We start from the raw sequence: 14450 nt of genomic DNA, 5'->3' as shown, positions 1-14450 counted from the left end.
GAGCTGGAATGTTATGATGAGGTTGTATAAGGCATTGGTGAGGCCGAATCTGGAGTATTGTGTTCAGTTTTGGTCACCAAATTACAGGAAGGATATAAATAAGGTTGAAAGAGTGCAGAGAAGGTTTACAAGGATGTTGCCAGGACTTGAGAAACTCCGTTACATAGAAAGGTTGAATAGGTTAGGACTTTATTCCCTGGAGCGTAGAAGAATGAGGGGAGATTTGATAGAGGTATATAAAATTATGATGGGTATAGATAGAGTGAATGCAAGCAGGCTTTTTCCACTGAGGCAAGGGGAGAAAAAAACCAGAGGACATGGGTTAAGGGTGAGGGGGGAAAAGTTTAAAGGGAACATTAGTGGAGGCTTCTTCACACAGAGAGTGGTAGCAGTATGGAATGAGCTGCCAGATGAGGTGGTAAATGCGGGTTCTTTTTTAACATTTAAGAATAAATTGGACAGATACATGGATGGGAGGGTTATGGAGGGATATGGTCCGTGTGCAGGTCAGTGGGACTAGGCAGAAAATGGTTTGGCACAGCCAAGAAGGGCCAAAAGGCCTGTTTCTGTGCTGTAGTTTCTATGGTCTTAGGAAAGAGGAACATCCATTTGGAACAGAGATGAGAAGGAACTTCTTTAGCCTGAGGGTGAAGAAGCTGTGTAATTCATTGCCATGAACAGCTGTGGAGGACAAGTCATTGAGTATACTTGAGGCAGAGGTTGATAGGTTCTTAGTTGGGCATCAAAGGTTATGGGGAGAAGGCAGGAGAATGGGGTTGAGAGGGTTAATAAATCAGCCATGATGAAATGGTGCAGCAGACTCAATGGGCCAAGTGGCCTAATTCTGCTCATATGTCTTACGGCCTTAATTATGTTTGGAGGAAAAAAAAACCTTCCTATGTTTATAGCTGCCCAAAGCAACATCACACATTGCAAAATTGTTGGCTACTATCTGTGCATGGAAATTTTTACCTCCAGCTGCATGCATTTCTGAAGATTGTCAATTTTCTAGTCGGAAATTACTCGGCTGTTGCAAATATTGTGTTTCTAATTGTTGATTTTTCATCACCCAGACTGTGGCATGAACTGTCACAAACAGTGTCGAGACTTGGTGGTCTTGGAATGCAAAAACAGACCCAAGGCCACAGACTCCAGTCCAACATCAAGCTCCACTCCCACTGCACTCTGTCCTGCTGGACCTAAAGGCTACAACATTGGTAATGTTACCTTTCATACAATAGTGTACCTTCTGGATTAAAATAACATTTAGAAATGGTTCTATTGATATTTTTGTGTTTAAGTGATTTAAATAAAAGATGCATTCCTCTAAGTACTATACACCGTACTTTGTAGAATTTGTGCTTTTATTTGTTAAACTCTTTAACATCATGTTAAGAAAACATTTTGATTATATTTTATTGTGATGAACCTTATCTTCTGTAATAGTTTCAAAATAACCTAATCATTCATCCACCTGTGTTGGTTCATGTTGGTCACACATTAGTTTCAATCAAGCTATGGTGCTGGGTCTCAAATCATTGCCATATCAATGTAAAAGTGCTTCTGTCTTTTTGGAAAACTAGTAAGTTAATTCCATTCAGAGATTTTCTGAGGAGGAATTGGAAAGGTTAAGGTGAAAATTATCAGTAAATCCAATGAGCGTTTCACAAGCTGGACATCAACTCAAAAGTTTAGGCCTGCATAGTACCCACCTCAATATCTTCATGCAGAAATCACATTTCATTAATTATTCCACGATGCCCAATCCTCTGAGTCAGAGGATTGTGGGTTCAAACATTGCTCCAAAATCCTAGCCAGAATGTAGGTAGTTACTAAGTATAGTACTGAGGAAGTTTTACCCCGCCACCGTCTGTAAGGAGTCAGTACATTCTTCCTGTGTGGGTTTTCTCTGGGTGCTCTGGTTTCCTCCCACAATCCAAAGACATCTGGTGGTAGGTTAATTGGTCATTGTAAATTGTCCTGTGCTAGGACAAAGTTGGGGGTTACTGAGTGGCGCAGCTTGAATGGACCTGATCCGTGCTGTATCTCAATAAATAAATAATAAATATTGATTTTTTTTTCCTTTAATTTAAGACTTAATAATTAGGAGTGGGCCATCTGGATGTTCAAGCCAGCACTTCCACATTCAATAGTGTAGTTAAACATATAGCTCAGACTATTTTCCCCACTCTATCTTAATTACCTGTGTTCATAAAGTTTCAGTTAATACTTTTTCCAAACATGACAAGCCAGCTTCAGTTCTCTGTAGTAGATAATTCTAATTATTCACAGTCCTGCCCTCCCACCCCAATCCTTCAAAAAGACAAATTATCATCTCAGTCTAGTCCTAGATGGTTACTATTCTCCCCAGCTAAATACATCCTTGCAACGATCTGATTAGACTTCATCTGGAGCATAGATATTGAGTACTACCCATTGAGCTGGAAGTATTGCTTTGGATTGCATGCTGCATAAACGTACTATTGCACTGAACTAACTAGATCTTCCTATAGAGATACTATTACTATCCTCTTGTACTCGAGTACTTTATACAGAAAAACCTATGTTCTACTAGCCTCTCGATATCTTCTGCACCTGAACAATATATGGACAAGGATGGCATTTCACTTTAGAGTCCTACTGAAGGGTCTTGAACCAAAATGTCGACTGCTTATTTCACTTTAGAACCTATATTCTAAGTGCTTTGAAGGTAGTGTGCTCTTCCTCTTTGGACCCAAGTGAGTGATTGCCCACATGCCAGTACTGAAGGTTTGCCTTTGTATCTTTGTAATGTTTCCATTTGTACTGTTGAGTGAGAAGGTAGGAGATATAGTATATTTGGATTTTCTAAAGCTAATCAGATGTGCAAAAGGGAAACCTAAAGAAAGAGTTAAATTATGAAGATAGACAGCAACTAAGTCTATTTCCTGTAATTTAGAACAATAAAGGAAGCTGTGATTGGAGCTTTTAAGATATTGATAGGAAACAAGAGGCTAGGGTTAGAATTCTAAAAATAGCAATTGTATATTTTAAATCCAAGTATGATATATAATTAAAGACATTGAATGACAGGGCAAAATGGTTCAACTTGTGTTTCACTTAGTTAGCAGCTAGTTATACCCTCAAAACTACTGATACATTTGTCAAACATGACTTTGCTTTCATAAAACCATGTCAACTCTGCTTGTTATCAGGTTTCTCAAGTGCCATATTACCTTATCTTTCAAAATAAGTTATAATATTTTCCCCTCCTATTGTCAGCCCAGTTGGTTTTTGGTTGATAGACTGCCACACTTCCTTTCTTAAATGCTAGATTATATTTAGGGAATTCTGGAGGTTAAAAGCTACTTCATTCACTATGAAGTCATATCTTTTCAAACTATGAAATGTTGGCCCCCAAGTTTAGGAGGTTTCCTAGCTTTTAGTCCAAGATGAGAATTTAAACTTAAATAACAAACTGTCCTCTCATTCACAACAATGTAAAAAAAATTCCACAGAATTATTAAATGATTTATAATTTCCTGCAGTAAGGGAATGGGAAAGGAAACAATATGGAATGGAAAGTACCCTTTGGAATCTTAAGGCAGCTGGTGGGTTACTAAGCACGGGGCTTCACTTAGGGCATGATCTGAGAGTTTCTAGAAGCAGGAAACACTGAAGGATGAGAGTATTGAGATCCTGTCTGGGAATAAAGGAGGAATGGGTTGGGTTGGGATCAAGCAATTGCTGGAGGAGTACAAGGATTGTAAAAGTATACTCAAGAAGGAAATCAGCAACAAAAAAAGTGACATGAGAAAACTTTGGCAAAGGAGATTAAAAAATATTAAAAGAGATTTTCTGTTTATATTTTGGGAAACAGAATCTAGAGAGAGAATAAGACCCCTCAACGACCAAAGGGGACACATTTGCGTGGAGCTACAGGAGGTGGACAAGGTTCTTAATGAATGGGAGAATGGGCAAAGAAATACAGTGTAGGAAATTGTATGGTCATGCACTTTGGTAGAAGGAATAAAGGTGTAGACTATTTTCTAAACAGGGTAAAAATTCAGAAATCACTGATGCAAAGAGACTTGGGCATCGTCATGCAGAATTCCCTAAAGGTTAGCTTCCAGGTTAGTTGGTGGTAAGGAAGGGAAATGCAATGTTAGCATGCATTTTGAGAGGACTAGAATACAAAAGCAAAGATGTAATGCTGAGGCTTTATAAGGCATTGGTCAGACTGCACATGGAGTATTGAGAGCAGTTTTGGGCCCTTTTTCTAAGACAGGATGTGCTAGCATTGGAGAGGGTCCAGAGGAGGTTCACAAGAATGATCCTGGTAATGAAAGGGTTAACATACAAGGAGCGCTTGATAGCTCTGGGTCTGGGCTCACTGGAGTTTAGAAGAATAAGAGTGGGACCTCACTGAAACCTATCAAATATTGAACGGCCTAGATAGAGTGGATGTGGAGAGAATGTTTCCTATAATGGAGCAGTCAAAAAACAGAGACCATAGCCTGAGAAGAGAAAGATATCCCTTTAGAAGAGTTGAAGAAGAATTTCTTTAGCCAGCGGGTAGCGAAACTGTAGAATTCATTGCCACAAAGGGCTGCGGAGGCCAAGTCATGGGTATATTTAAAGCAGAGATTGATAGGTTCTTGATTATTAAGGGAGTCAAGGGTCATGGGGAGAAGGCAGGAGAATGGACTGAGAGGGATAGGATAATAAATCAGCCATGATGGAATAGCAGAGCACTTAATGGCCCAAATGGTCTAATTCTGCTCCTATGTCTTATGGTCTAGTATTTCTCCGCTATTTTTACTGTGAAGACATGAAGGCTATGGAAGTAGGATAAGTAAATGGGATGGTCTGTGATACAGTAAAGGAGGAGCTGTATGTCTCAGAAGGAATGAAGGTAGACAATTTCCAGTATCCAAGAATACTGCAGCAGGCTAGCAGGAAAAATTTGAGAACTCTGGCTGAGATGTTTACATCATTGTTAGAGTCAGGTGCCAGAAGACTAGAGGGCAGTAAATGTGCCTCTTAGAAGCGTAGCAAAGCAATGATAGTTCCACATGGTAGACTGCTTTGGACAGTTACACTTCATGTACTCCAGGGAGCACTGGCGAATTGGTTACACATATGCCTGAGCAAATAAATCAGTGGATGTTAGCAGTGTGTTACTCAGTCTGGAGGCCAGTGACTAGTGGTGTGCCTCGGTTCAGTGCTGGACCCATTATTGTTTGTCAGGCATATCAATGATCTGGATCAGAATGTCCAAGATGACACTAAAATAGGTGGTAGAGTGGACAGTGAAGAAGGTTATCAAAAATTACTGAAAGATCTTGATCAACAGAGTAAGTGGGTCCAGGAATGGCAAATGTAATTTAATTTGGATAAGTGCAAGGTGTTACATTTTGGAAAATTGTAGAACATTAAAAGTGAATAATAGGGTACCGGGGAGTGTTGCAGAACAGAGGTACCTTGGAGTACGAGTACCATGTTTCATTGGAATTGGAGTCACAGATAAAGTGGCGAAGAAGGGCATTGTGTATAAAGGTTGGGAGGTCGTGGTACAGTTATACAGGTGAGGCTGCACTTGGAGTAATATGTTTAGATTTAGTCACCTTGTTATAAGAAAGATATTATTGAACTAGAAAGAGTGCAGAAATATTGAGGAACTGAGTTATAGGAAGAGGTTGGAGAGGTTAGGATTTTGCCCCTCAGTCTCCTTTGCTCCAAGGAATAAGCTTAATAGAGGTGTATAAAATCATGACAGCCATAAATAGGGTAAATGGACTTCAGAGTTGAAGTATCAAGAATTAGAGGACATAGGTTTAAGGTGAGAGGGGAAAGATTTAAGAGGAATACAAGGGGCAACTTTTGTAACACCAAGGGTGGTATACATGTGGAATGAGATGCAAGAGGAGTGGCTGAGGCAAGTACAATAACAATTTTTAAGACAGTTGAACAGGTATATGGATTGCAATACACAAAATGCTGGTGGAACGCAGCAGGCCAGGCAGCATCTATAGGAAGAGGTACAGTCGACATTCCGGGCCGAGACCCTTCGTCAGGACTAACTGAAAGAAGAGATAGTAAGAGATTTGAAAGTGGGAGGGGGAGGGGAGATCCAAAATGATAGGAGAAGACAGGAGGGGGGAGGGATGGAGCCAAGAGCTATAAAGTTGATTGGCAAAAGGGATATGAGGCTGGAGAAGGGAGAGGGTCATGGGACGGGAGGCCTAGGGAGAAAGAAAGGGGGAGGGGGCACCAGAGGAAGATATAGTGAGAGGAACAGAGGGAGAAAAAAGAGCAACAAAAAAAGGGGAAAAAAATAATAAATAAATAAGGGATGGGGTAAGGGGAGGAGGGGCATTAATGGAAGTTAGAAAAGACAATGTGCATGCCATCAAGTTGGAGGCTACCCAGATGGAATATAAGGTGTTGTTCCTCCAACCTGAGTGTGGCTTCATCTTGACAGTAGAGGAGGCCATGGATGGATTTATCAGAATGGGAATGGGACATGGAATTAAAATGTGTGGCCACTGGGAGACCCTGCTTTCTCTGGTGGACAGAGCGTAGGTGTTCAGTGAAATGGTCTCCCAGTCTGCGTGAGGTCTCGCCAATCTCGCCAATATATGGAAGGCTGCACTGGGAGCACCGGACGCAGTATATCACACCAGCCAACTCACAAGTGAAGTGTCGCCTCACCTGGAAGGACTGTCTGGGGCCCTGAATGTTGGTGAGGGAGGAAGTGTAAGGGCATGTGTAGCACTTGTTCTGCTTACAAGGATAAATGCCGGGAGGGGGATCAGTGGGAAGGGATGGGGAGGGACGAATGGACAAGGGAGTTGCGGAAAGCAGAAAGGCGGGGAGGGGAAGATATGCTTAGTGGTGGGATCCTGTTGGAAGTGGCGGAAGTTACGGAGAATTATATGTTGGACCCGGAGGCTGGTGGGGTGATAGGTGAGGACAAGGGGAACCATATCCCTAGTGGGGTGGCAGGAGGAAGGGGTGAGAGCAGATGTGTGTGAAATGGGAGAGATGCATTTGAGAGCAGAGTTGATGGTGGAGGAAGGGAAGCCCTTTTCTTTAAAAAAGGAAGACATCTCCTTCGTCCTGGAATGAAAAGCCTCATCCTGAGAACAGATGCGGTGGAGACGGAGGAATCGCGAAAAGGGGATGGCATTTTTGCAAGAGATAGAATGGGAAGAGGAATTGTCCAGGTAGCTGTGAGAGTCCGTAGGCTTGACATCAGTAGATAGAGATAGAAAGATTAAGAAAGGGGAGGGAGGTGTCGGAAATGGACCAGGAAAATTTGAGGGCAGGGTGAAAGTTGAAGGCAAAGTTAATGAAGTCAACGAGCTCAGCATCCGTGCAGGAAGCAGTGCCAATGCAGCCGTCGATGTAGCGATGGAAAAGTGGGGGACGGATACCAGTATAGGCTTGGAACATGGATTGTTCCACAAAGCCAACAAAAAGACAGCTGGGACCCATACGGGTGCCCATGGCTACACCTTTAGTTTGGAGGAAGTGGGAGGAGCCAAGAGCATTTTATGTGTGTGTTGCTTGAATTTCCAGCACCTGCAGATTTCCTTGTATTTGAGATATATGGATTGAAAAGGTTTAGAAGGTTATGGGCCAAACACTGGCAAATACGACTAGTTGGATGAGGTATCTTGATCACTGTGGACCAAGGTCTGTTTCTGTGTTCTAGGACTCTGTAATAGAAGAGTATATATAAATCAACACATAGAAAGCCATTGGTTGTTCATGAGTATATTATCTCATTCTCTACAATTTGCTGACACCTTTCACATTACAAATTTTGCAGGAAATGAGGATGGACCATTTACGTACTTTAATGAGGAAGCTCATAACCATTCTGAACGCAAGGACCGCACTATCGTACTAATGGGCAGTTCAGCACAGAAAGTTTCAGTAAGACTGAAGCCTATTGTAATGCACAAGTCTTCGCAAACAGACATTTCTATCTCGGACACAGATACCACTGGAAATCAAGCTGCTTCTCTGGGAAAAATTAAGACAGACACCTCACTGCTATCTCCAAATATACTTCCATTATGCCCAAGCCCTATTCCAGCTCGCAGAAGACCTTGTGTTAAATGGGAAAACATGGCTTCCTTTCATAAGCCTAAAGGAGATGATTTTACGAAGGACCATCGAATATTTCAACTGGAAAAGGTATGAATTGATTTTTTCCCCTTGGCTCAATCATAATTAAACTACTTAAGAGGCAAAAATACATATGCTTTGGTCATTGTACCAATACACCACATAGTTTTAAAAAAATACATGTTAAAACTAAACTTCAATTTCTGTATCTAATACACTTGTTTAGAAAAAAAATGCTCAGGAAATAGTTGTTTGTTTGGTAGATATCCATCCACTCATCTATTTCAATAATATCACTGAACCGAAGTAAGACAACATGTCCTAGTCAACAGTACTGTGGCAAATTCAGCCTGGTTGGAGCAGGCAATGAGGGAAAACTTAAAACATGTATTCTTCTTTCTCTGTGGTAGAATAGGTCAAGGGGTCCCCGACCTATTTTTGCACTGCGGACCGGTTTGATATTGACAATATTCTTGCTGACCGGGTGGGGGGGGGGTTAATCACGACCAGAATATAGGTAATAAGTCAACTATAAGTCACTTATAAGTGGCTAATACACTCAATTTCGTTTCTAAAAGGGGTTATCTAACGAATTTAATATTAAACAACACATATTTTCCTCACATGAATATCATTATAAGTCAATTATATGTCACTTATAAATCAATAGCATCATAATATTTTAAGTAACGTTTGGATATTAAACACACAGCGCATATTTTCCTCGTATGAACATATAAAATCATTGCAACACACCAATATCGCTGAATCAGTGGGAGCCCTTGGCTTGTTTCCCTGCAACACGGGGTGATAGGAGACAGTGATACTCGAAGGGTGTTCTTTATGTCCAGTCTATTCTGTAATTTAGTTTTCGTTGCATTCATTGCAGAAAACCCTGCCTTGCAGAGATATGATGTTGGAAATGGAAGCAACGTTTTCAGTACTTTTGTGGTTATCTCAGGATATTCAGCTTTGATTTTGATCCAGAATGCCGGCAGAGATGTTATGTCAAACATACTTTTCAGCCCACCGTCATTTGCAAGCTCAAGTTGATCTTCTTCCCGCGCTGACATGGATGATTTACAGGGGACATTCACAAATGGGTCACGGATCCATTCCTTTGCACGTCTTGGGTCATTTGCAGTGGGGAATAAACGCTCAAATTCTGTCGACAGTGAAGATACGTGATCACGCACCAGCTGTAAGAAGGACGGTGCAGCCTCGGTCTCTCCCAAAATCCCAGCTAATGTTGGGAATATGTCAAATATGCCCTTGTCCACTCGCCATCCTCACAGTTCTAGTTTGGCTGTGAAAGCAGACACTTTATCTGCCAACTTGAAGACAGTTGTCATTCTCCCCTGAAGTGACAAATTGAGTTCATTGAGCAGGTTGAAGATGTCACACAGATAAGCAAGTTTTACTATCCACTCCTCGTCACTGAAGTGTGCTGCCAGAAAGAAATCTCTGCAGCTGCTCTCTTAACTCAAAACCCCCGGCCAGGGCTCTCTCCCTTGATAGCCACCTGACTTCAGTGTTTAAGAGAAGGCGTTTGTGCTCTGCATCCACTTCCTCGCAAAGCTGCTCAAACAGACGTGAGTTAAGGGCTTTTGCTTTGATGTGATTGATAGCTTCAATGTCACTCAATACGCTGTTAAGATCAGGTGACATTTTTCGGCTAGCCAGCATTTCCCTGTGTGTGACACAGTGTGTAGACTGGCATTCAGGAGCAACCCCTTTGACTCGGGTAGTGAAACCAGACAGTCCAGTCATAGCTGCAGCCCAGTCTCTGCATATTCCAACACAGAATGACCAGCCCAGTTTGCCTGACATGTAGTCATTCAAAGACTTGAATAGTTCTGCCCCAGTTGTGTTAGTTGGCAGCAGCAGTGCACACAACATATCTTCGTGCACATCGTCTTGAAATGTATATCGCACATAGACCTGCAGTACTGCCTTGTTGTTGACATCGGTAGACTCGTCGACCTGGATAGCATACCATGGTGACTCGCTCAGCTGTTCTAACAGCTGTGCTTCGATGTCCTCCGCTATGTCATCGATTCTCCCTGAAACTGTGGTAGCTGAAAGAGAAACCTGCGCCATCTTGTTAGCTGTAGCTTCTCCCAACAGTTCACAGCACATGTACTTGGCAGCAGGCAGAATCAATTCACCACCAACAGTGAAAGGCTTCTTAGCCTTAGCAATACGGCTAGCCACTAAGTACACCGCTCTCAGAGCAGCAGCATTTGTGGAGGCGGTGGCTCTCAGCACTTGCTTCTGTCCGGCTTGCTCATGTTTTTTTCCACTCAAAAAACTCAACGAGTTTGTCTTTAAGTGCAGGGCGCTCGGACTCAAGGTGCCGAAGCAGTTTTGAGGGCTTCATTGCCTCATTAGACAGCTTGTCTCCACATATCACATACAGGGGGCTTGGACCGTGTGAGTTACTGGTCGCAATAAAGCCATATTTTATGTACGACTCTTGTTATTTTCTGTTGAAGGAAGCTTTCTTTTTTTTTTGCAGTCTTGGCCTCAGGTGTCTCTGCGTTATCATCATCGTTAGGCCTTTTATGTCCCCTACCACCTCTTCCAAAGAAACTCTCAAGCGACGTTTGTTTTTAACTCATCGAGTAGTTGTAGGTTAATGACCAACTGATGACCTTGCGTGCGTTCAAGTTCAACAATGGGTGTGACAGGGAATGAGGAAAGGTGCAGCTGACTCATATTGTTTCATATCACCAAATCATATCGTTTCCTCGCGGCCTGGTAGCACATGCTTTGCGGCCCGATACCGGTGGTTGGGGACCACTGGAAGAGGTAGTTTTGCATTTAAGTACTTTAATACCTGCATCTCCTGTACTGAAGATCTTACAAAGACAGATAAGCCAATTCAAATTCAATAAAAGTACTAAAACAACAGGAATTCTGCAGATGCTGGCGGACAAAGCACAGGATCTCCCAGTGGCCACACATTTTAATTCCACATCCCATTCCCATTCTGACATGTCTATACACGGCCTCCTCTACTGTAAAGATGAAGCCACACTCAGGTTGGAGGAACAATACCTTATATTCTGTCTGGGTAGCCTCCAACCTGATGGCATGAACATTGACTTCTCTAACTTCCGCTAATGCCCCACCTCCCCCTCGTACCCCATCCGTTATTTATTTATATACACACATTCTTTCTCTCTCTGTCCTTTTTCTCCCTCTGTCCCTCTGACTATACTCCTTGCCCATCCTCTGGGTCCCTCCCCCTGCCCCCCCAGTCTTTCTCCCCGGACCTCCTGTCCCATAATCCTCTCATATCCCCTTTGCCAATCACCTGTACAGCTCTTGGCTCCATCCTCCCCCTCCTGTCTTCTCCTATCATTTTGGATCTCCCCCTCCCCGTCCCACTTTCAAATTTCTTACCAACTCTTCCTTCAGTTAGTCCTGACGAAGGGTCTCGGCCTGAAACGTCGACTGTACCTCTTCCTAGAGATGCTGCCTGGCCTGCTGCGTTCACCAGCAACTTTGATGTATGTTGCTCAATAAAAGTACTGTTGTTTAGTATTAAAGGGATTTAAGCAAAACCATAACATCTAGTTTCATCCAGTTTCTTAATCAGAACATCAAAAATAGCGTTGTCCAATATTTGTCAAATTAGTAGCAAGGTAAAATAGAAGCTTTAGAAAATAGGGGATTAAAACAATCTGAGTAGTTGTACGTAATTATATTTTTTCCTGTTTTTAGGAAAGAACCCAGCTTCGAGAAGAGAAGGAAAAGCTGCACATTGAAAACACAAATCTGCAGACAAGGTTATTAGAGGCACAGCAGGAAATTAAAGCTCTTGCAGAACAACTTGATTCATTCCGTAAACATATGATCATAGATCCAAGCAGCTCTTCATAAGCATAATTTAATATCATTTAGTACTCATACCAACTAGAGTGAATATAGAACGTTAAAGAAGTGAGGATTTTTTTGGTAAGAATAACTGGATATTTTCCCACTGTTTAACTTTGTTTTCCTTGGTCGACAAAAATGATTACTTTTTAGATTGCAAACTTGAGCATTAATACAAACACTAAATACAAGTTTATGAAGAATCAAGTGCACCTCTAAGCAAGAGGTTGAATTTGAGTGGATATTTGATGAAAAATTGTCTTTGGTGGTTTCAGAAACCAAAAACGACAACTTAGTAGGATCACACAGATGTAGTTTTAACTGGCATTAGCATAAAATTAGAAATATCACAAATGTTACAATCGAGAGATAATAGGCATCTCATCACCAAAAGTATTTGCCTCCTATTTTTGTTAGGAGTTATATGCCAAAAATACTTAATGTGTATATGGATTGTATAATTATGCAGAATAAAACATAACCTCATTTCTTAACAATGCAATCTGAAGTTAAAGCAAAAAAATTTGAGGTAAAATCAAAACAATTTTTTAAAAATACATACAGTAAACTCTTAGGCTGTTTAGTCATTCTTGGAGAGAGACAATTGAGGTAAAACATTCCCCGATTATAAAACAATCTTTATTAATGTAAGTTTTAAATAAACAAACTGAAACTAAGCAGTTCTATCAACCTCAATCAAATAGCCATGGTGACCCACATATTGATGGGTTACAAGGTTTTTATACCACTATTTTCAATTTACATTACAATAGTAACTGTATTTCAAAGTACTTTGCAATATCAGGCATGAAAAGATACTCTTAGTATATCCCTACTGTTTAAAAAGCTTTGTAAAAATGAGAAAATATATATATGCTGTATATGTATCTTAAACTATGTTGAGCCACTGAAACAACAAACTAGCATGAAGCATTTATTTAACGTTTATATATGACAAAGCCAATCATCACTCTAAAGCCTCCAAATTGCATTTCTCCAAGACAACCTGTTTAGAAAGTTGATTAACCTCACTTGTGTAATCAGTACTTAAGTCATCAGAAATGAATCATAGTGACTCAAGAGTCACCTAGGATTACTCAGAAGCTCCATAGGTCTAGATTTAAAAATGTCATTGATATTGCAAGGCATGTTCAGCATAGGCAATCACTTTTGCTGCCTCATTGGCATTTATGGCTTCTCAGCTACCACATATTAAATAGCCATATTCAGAACTGAACAGATGACCAAGGTTGAATGGCTAAATTCAGCAATTGCAAATATGTTGATTTTTTTCAATAGCAAAAATGTTTCACAATTTTATGTATGTATGAACCAGAATGCACAAAGCATGTTTGCTAATATTTGAGTCTTTAACTAAATGCCATTGCATTTTTGTACATCTCTCGGGACCATCCGTAGCTTTTCTCTAGATTACATGAACTATGGAAGTTTTTTGAAATAAGTATGCTGATGCTTTAGTGTAAAATAACTCAAATATTTGCATTGTAAATATCAATGTAATTCTAAAAAGCCTGTGATCCACTCAAAACCCAGAATCGTTGTCAAAACTATTCCTTGCTTCTTTATGAAGTAGTAAAACTGAAGCAAACATCAAAACATGGTCTAAATAGTTGACATGAAATAAATGTAACTTTTTATCTGCCTGCATAAACTCAGGTAAGAATACAGGGTATGACAAAAAATTTGAATATAACTGAGTTATCATTCAATTTGATTATAAAATGCACAAGATCCACAAAGTATATTTCAATTGGTTTAATAAACCGCCACTCTTCCATATGCATTGCAAACCCAACAGTGAATATTACTCGGGCTTTGTTCTGTACCTGAAAATTAGATAACTACAAGGCTGTCAGGTACTCACACTGTTTGATTAAGATTGTTAAGTTAGTAGGCTGTACTAAATAAGATGTTAGCCGTAATTTCAGTTAGATCTTTACATATAAGCAAAATGAGCTTTAAAACTTAGGTAAGTAACTCCCTTTATAAAGTAAACAACAAATTGTACTTTTTAGTGATTGTATATATGTATAATTGTATGATAAATATGTTTTTGTACACCTGACTTGTTTGTGATGGGTAAGTGATCTGTAGCATGATGTAATAATGAAAATGATCTTATTTGTTGAAAGTACAAATATTAAACACAGCCTCAAAATAAAATTCCCTTTTGTCTATTGTGTTTTTAAAAAGCCAAAGTCTAATATCTTACAACTTGCTCTGGATCCAAGAGATTAGAATATGGTACTTGGTGCCTGGAAGTGTTTCTTTTGCTTAAAAGGCTAAGACTTGGGAGTGAGAAGGGAGACTGAAAGAACTGGATTTATTGAGAGATCATTATGTTTTTAACATAGGTTTTTAAGTTGACGTGAGGTCCAAATGCAAAACTATTTTAATACTTACGTCAATGATTAATGACACGATTTAGC

General features: G+C 40.4%; 1 protein-coding gene across 4 annotated transcripts in view; it reads left to right on the top strand.

Moving 5' to 3' along the window:
- Window positions 1-14167, top strand: part of LOC134348076 (RAS guanyl-releasing protein 1-like) — a 175042-nt gene extending 160875 nt beyond the window's left edge. For all 4 annotated transcript variants that reach the window (XM_063050927.1, XM_063050935.1, XM_063050910.1 and 1 more), the window contains exons 15-17: window positions 1074-1217; window positions 7817-8187; window positions 11848-14167. In XM_063050927.1, the coding sequence (XP_062906997.1) occupies window positions 1074-1217; window positions 7817-8187; window positions 11848-12006 (674 nt within the window). In that variant the 3' untranslated portion in view covers window positions 12007-14167. The remainder of the gene's footprint in view (window positions 1-1073; window positions 1218-7816; window positions 8188-11847) is intronic.
- The last annotated feature ends 283 nt before the right edge of the window (window positions 14168-14450 follow it).

This window comes from Mobula hypostoma, chromosome 1, assembly GCF_963921235.1.
Source record: "Mobula hypostoma chromosome 1, sMobHyp1.1, whole genome shotgun sequence".
NCBI classification, from domain to species: Eukaryota; Metazoa; Chordata; class Chondrichthyes; order Myliobatiformes; family Myliobatidae; genus Mobula; species Mobula hypostoma.
The sequence above is the reverse complement of the archived record's forward strand: the minus strand, read 5'-3'. Positions and strand labels throughout refer to the sequence as shown.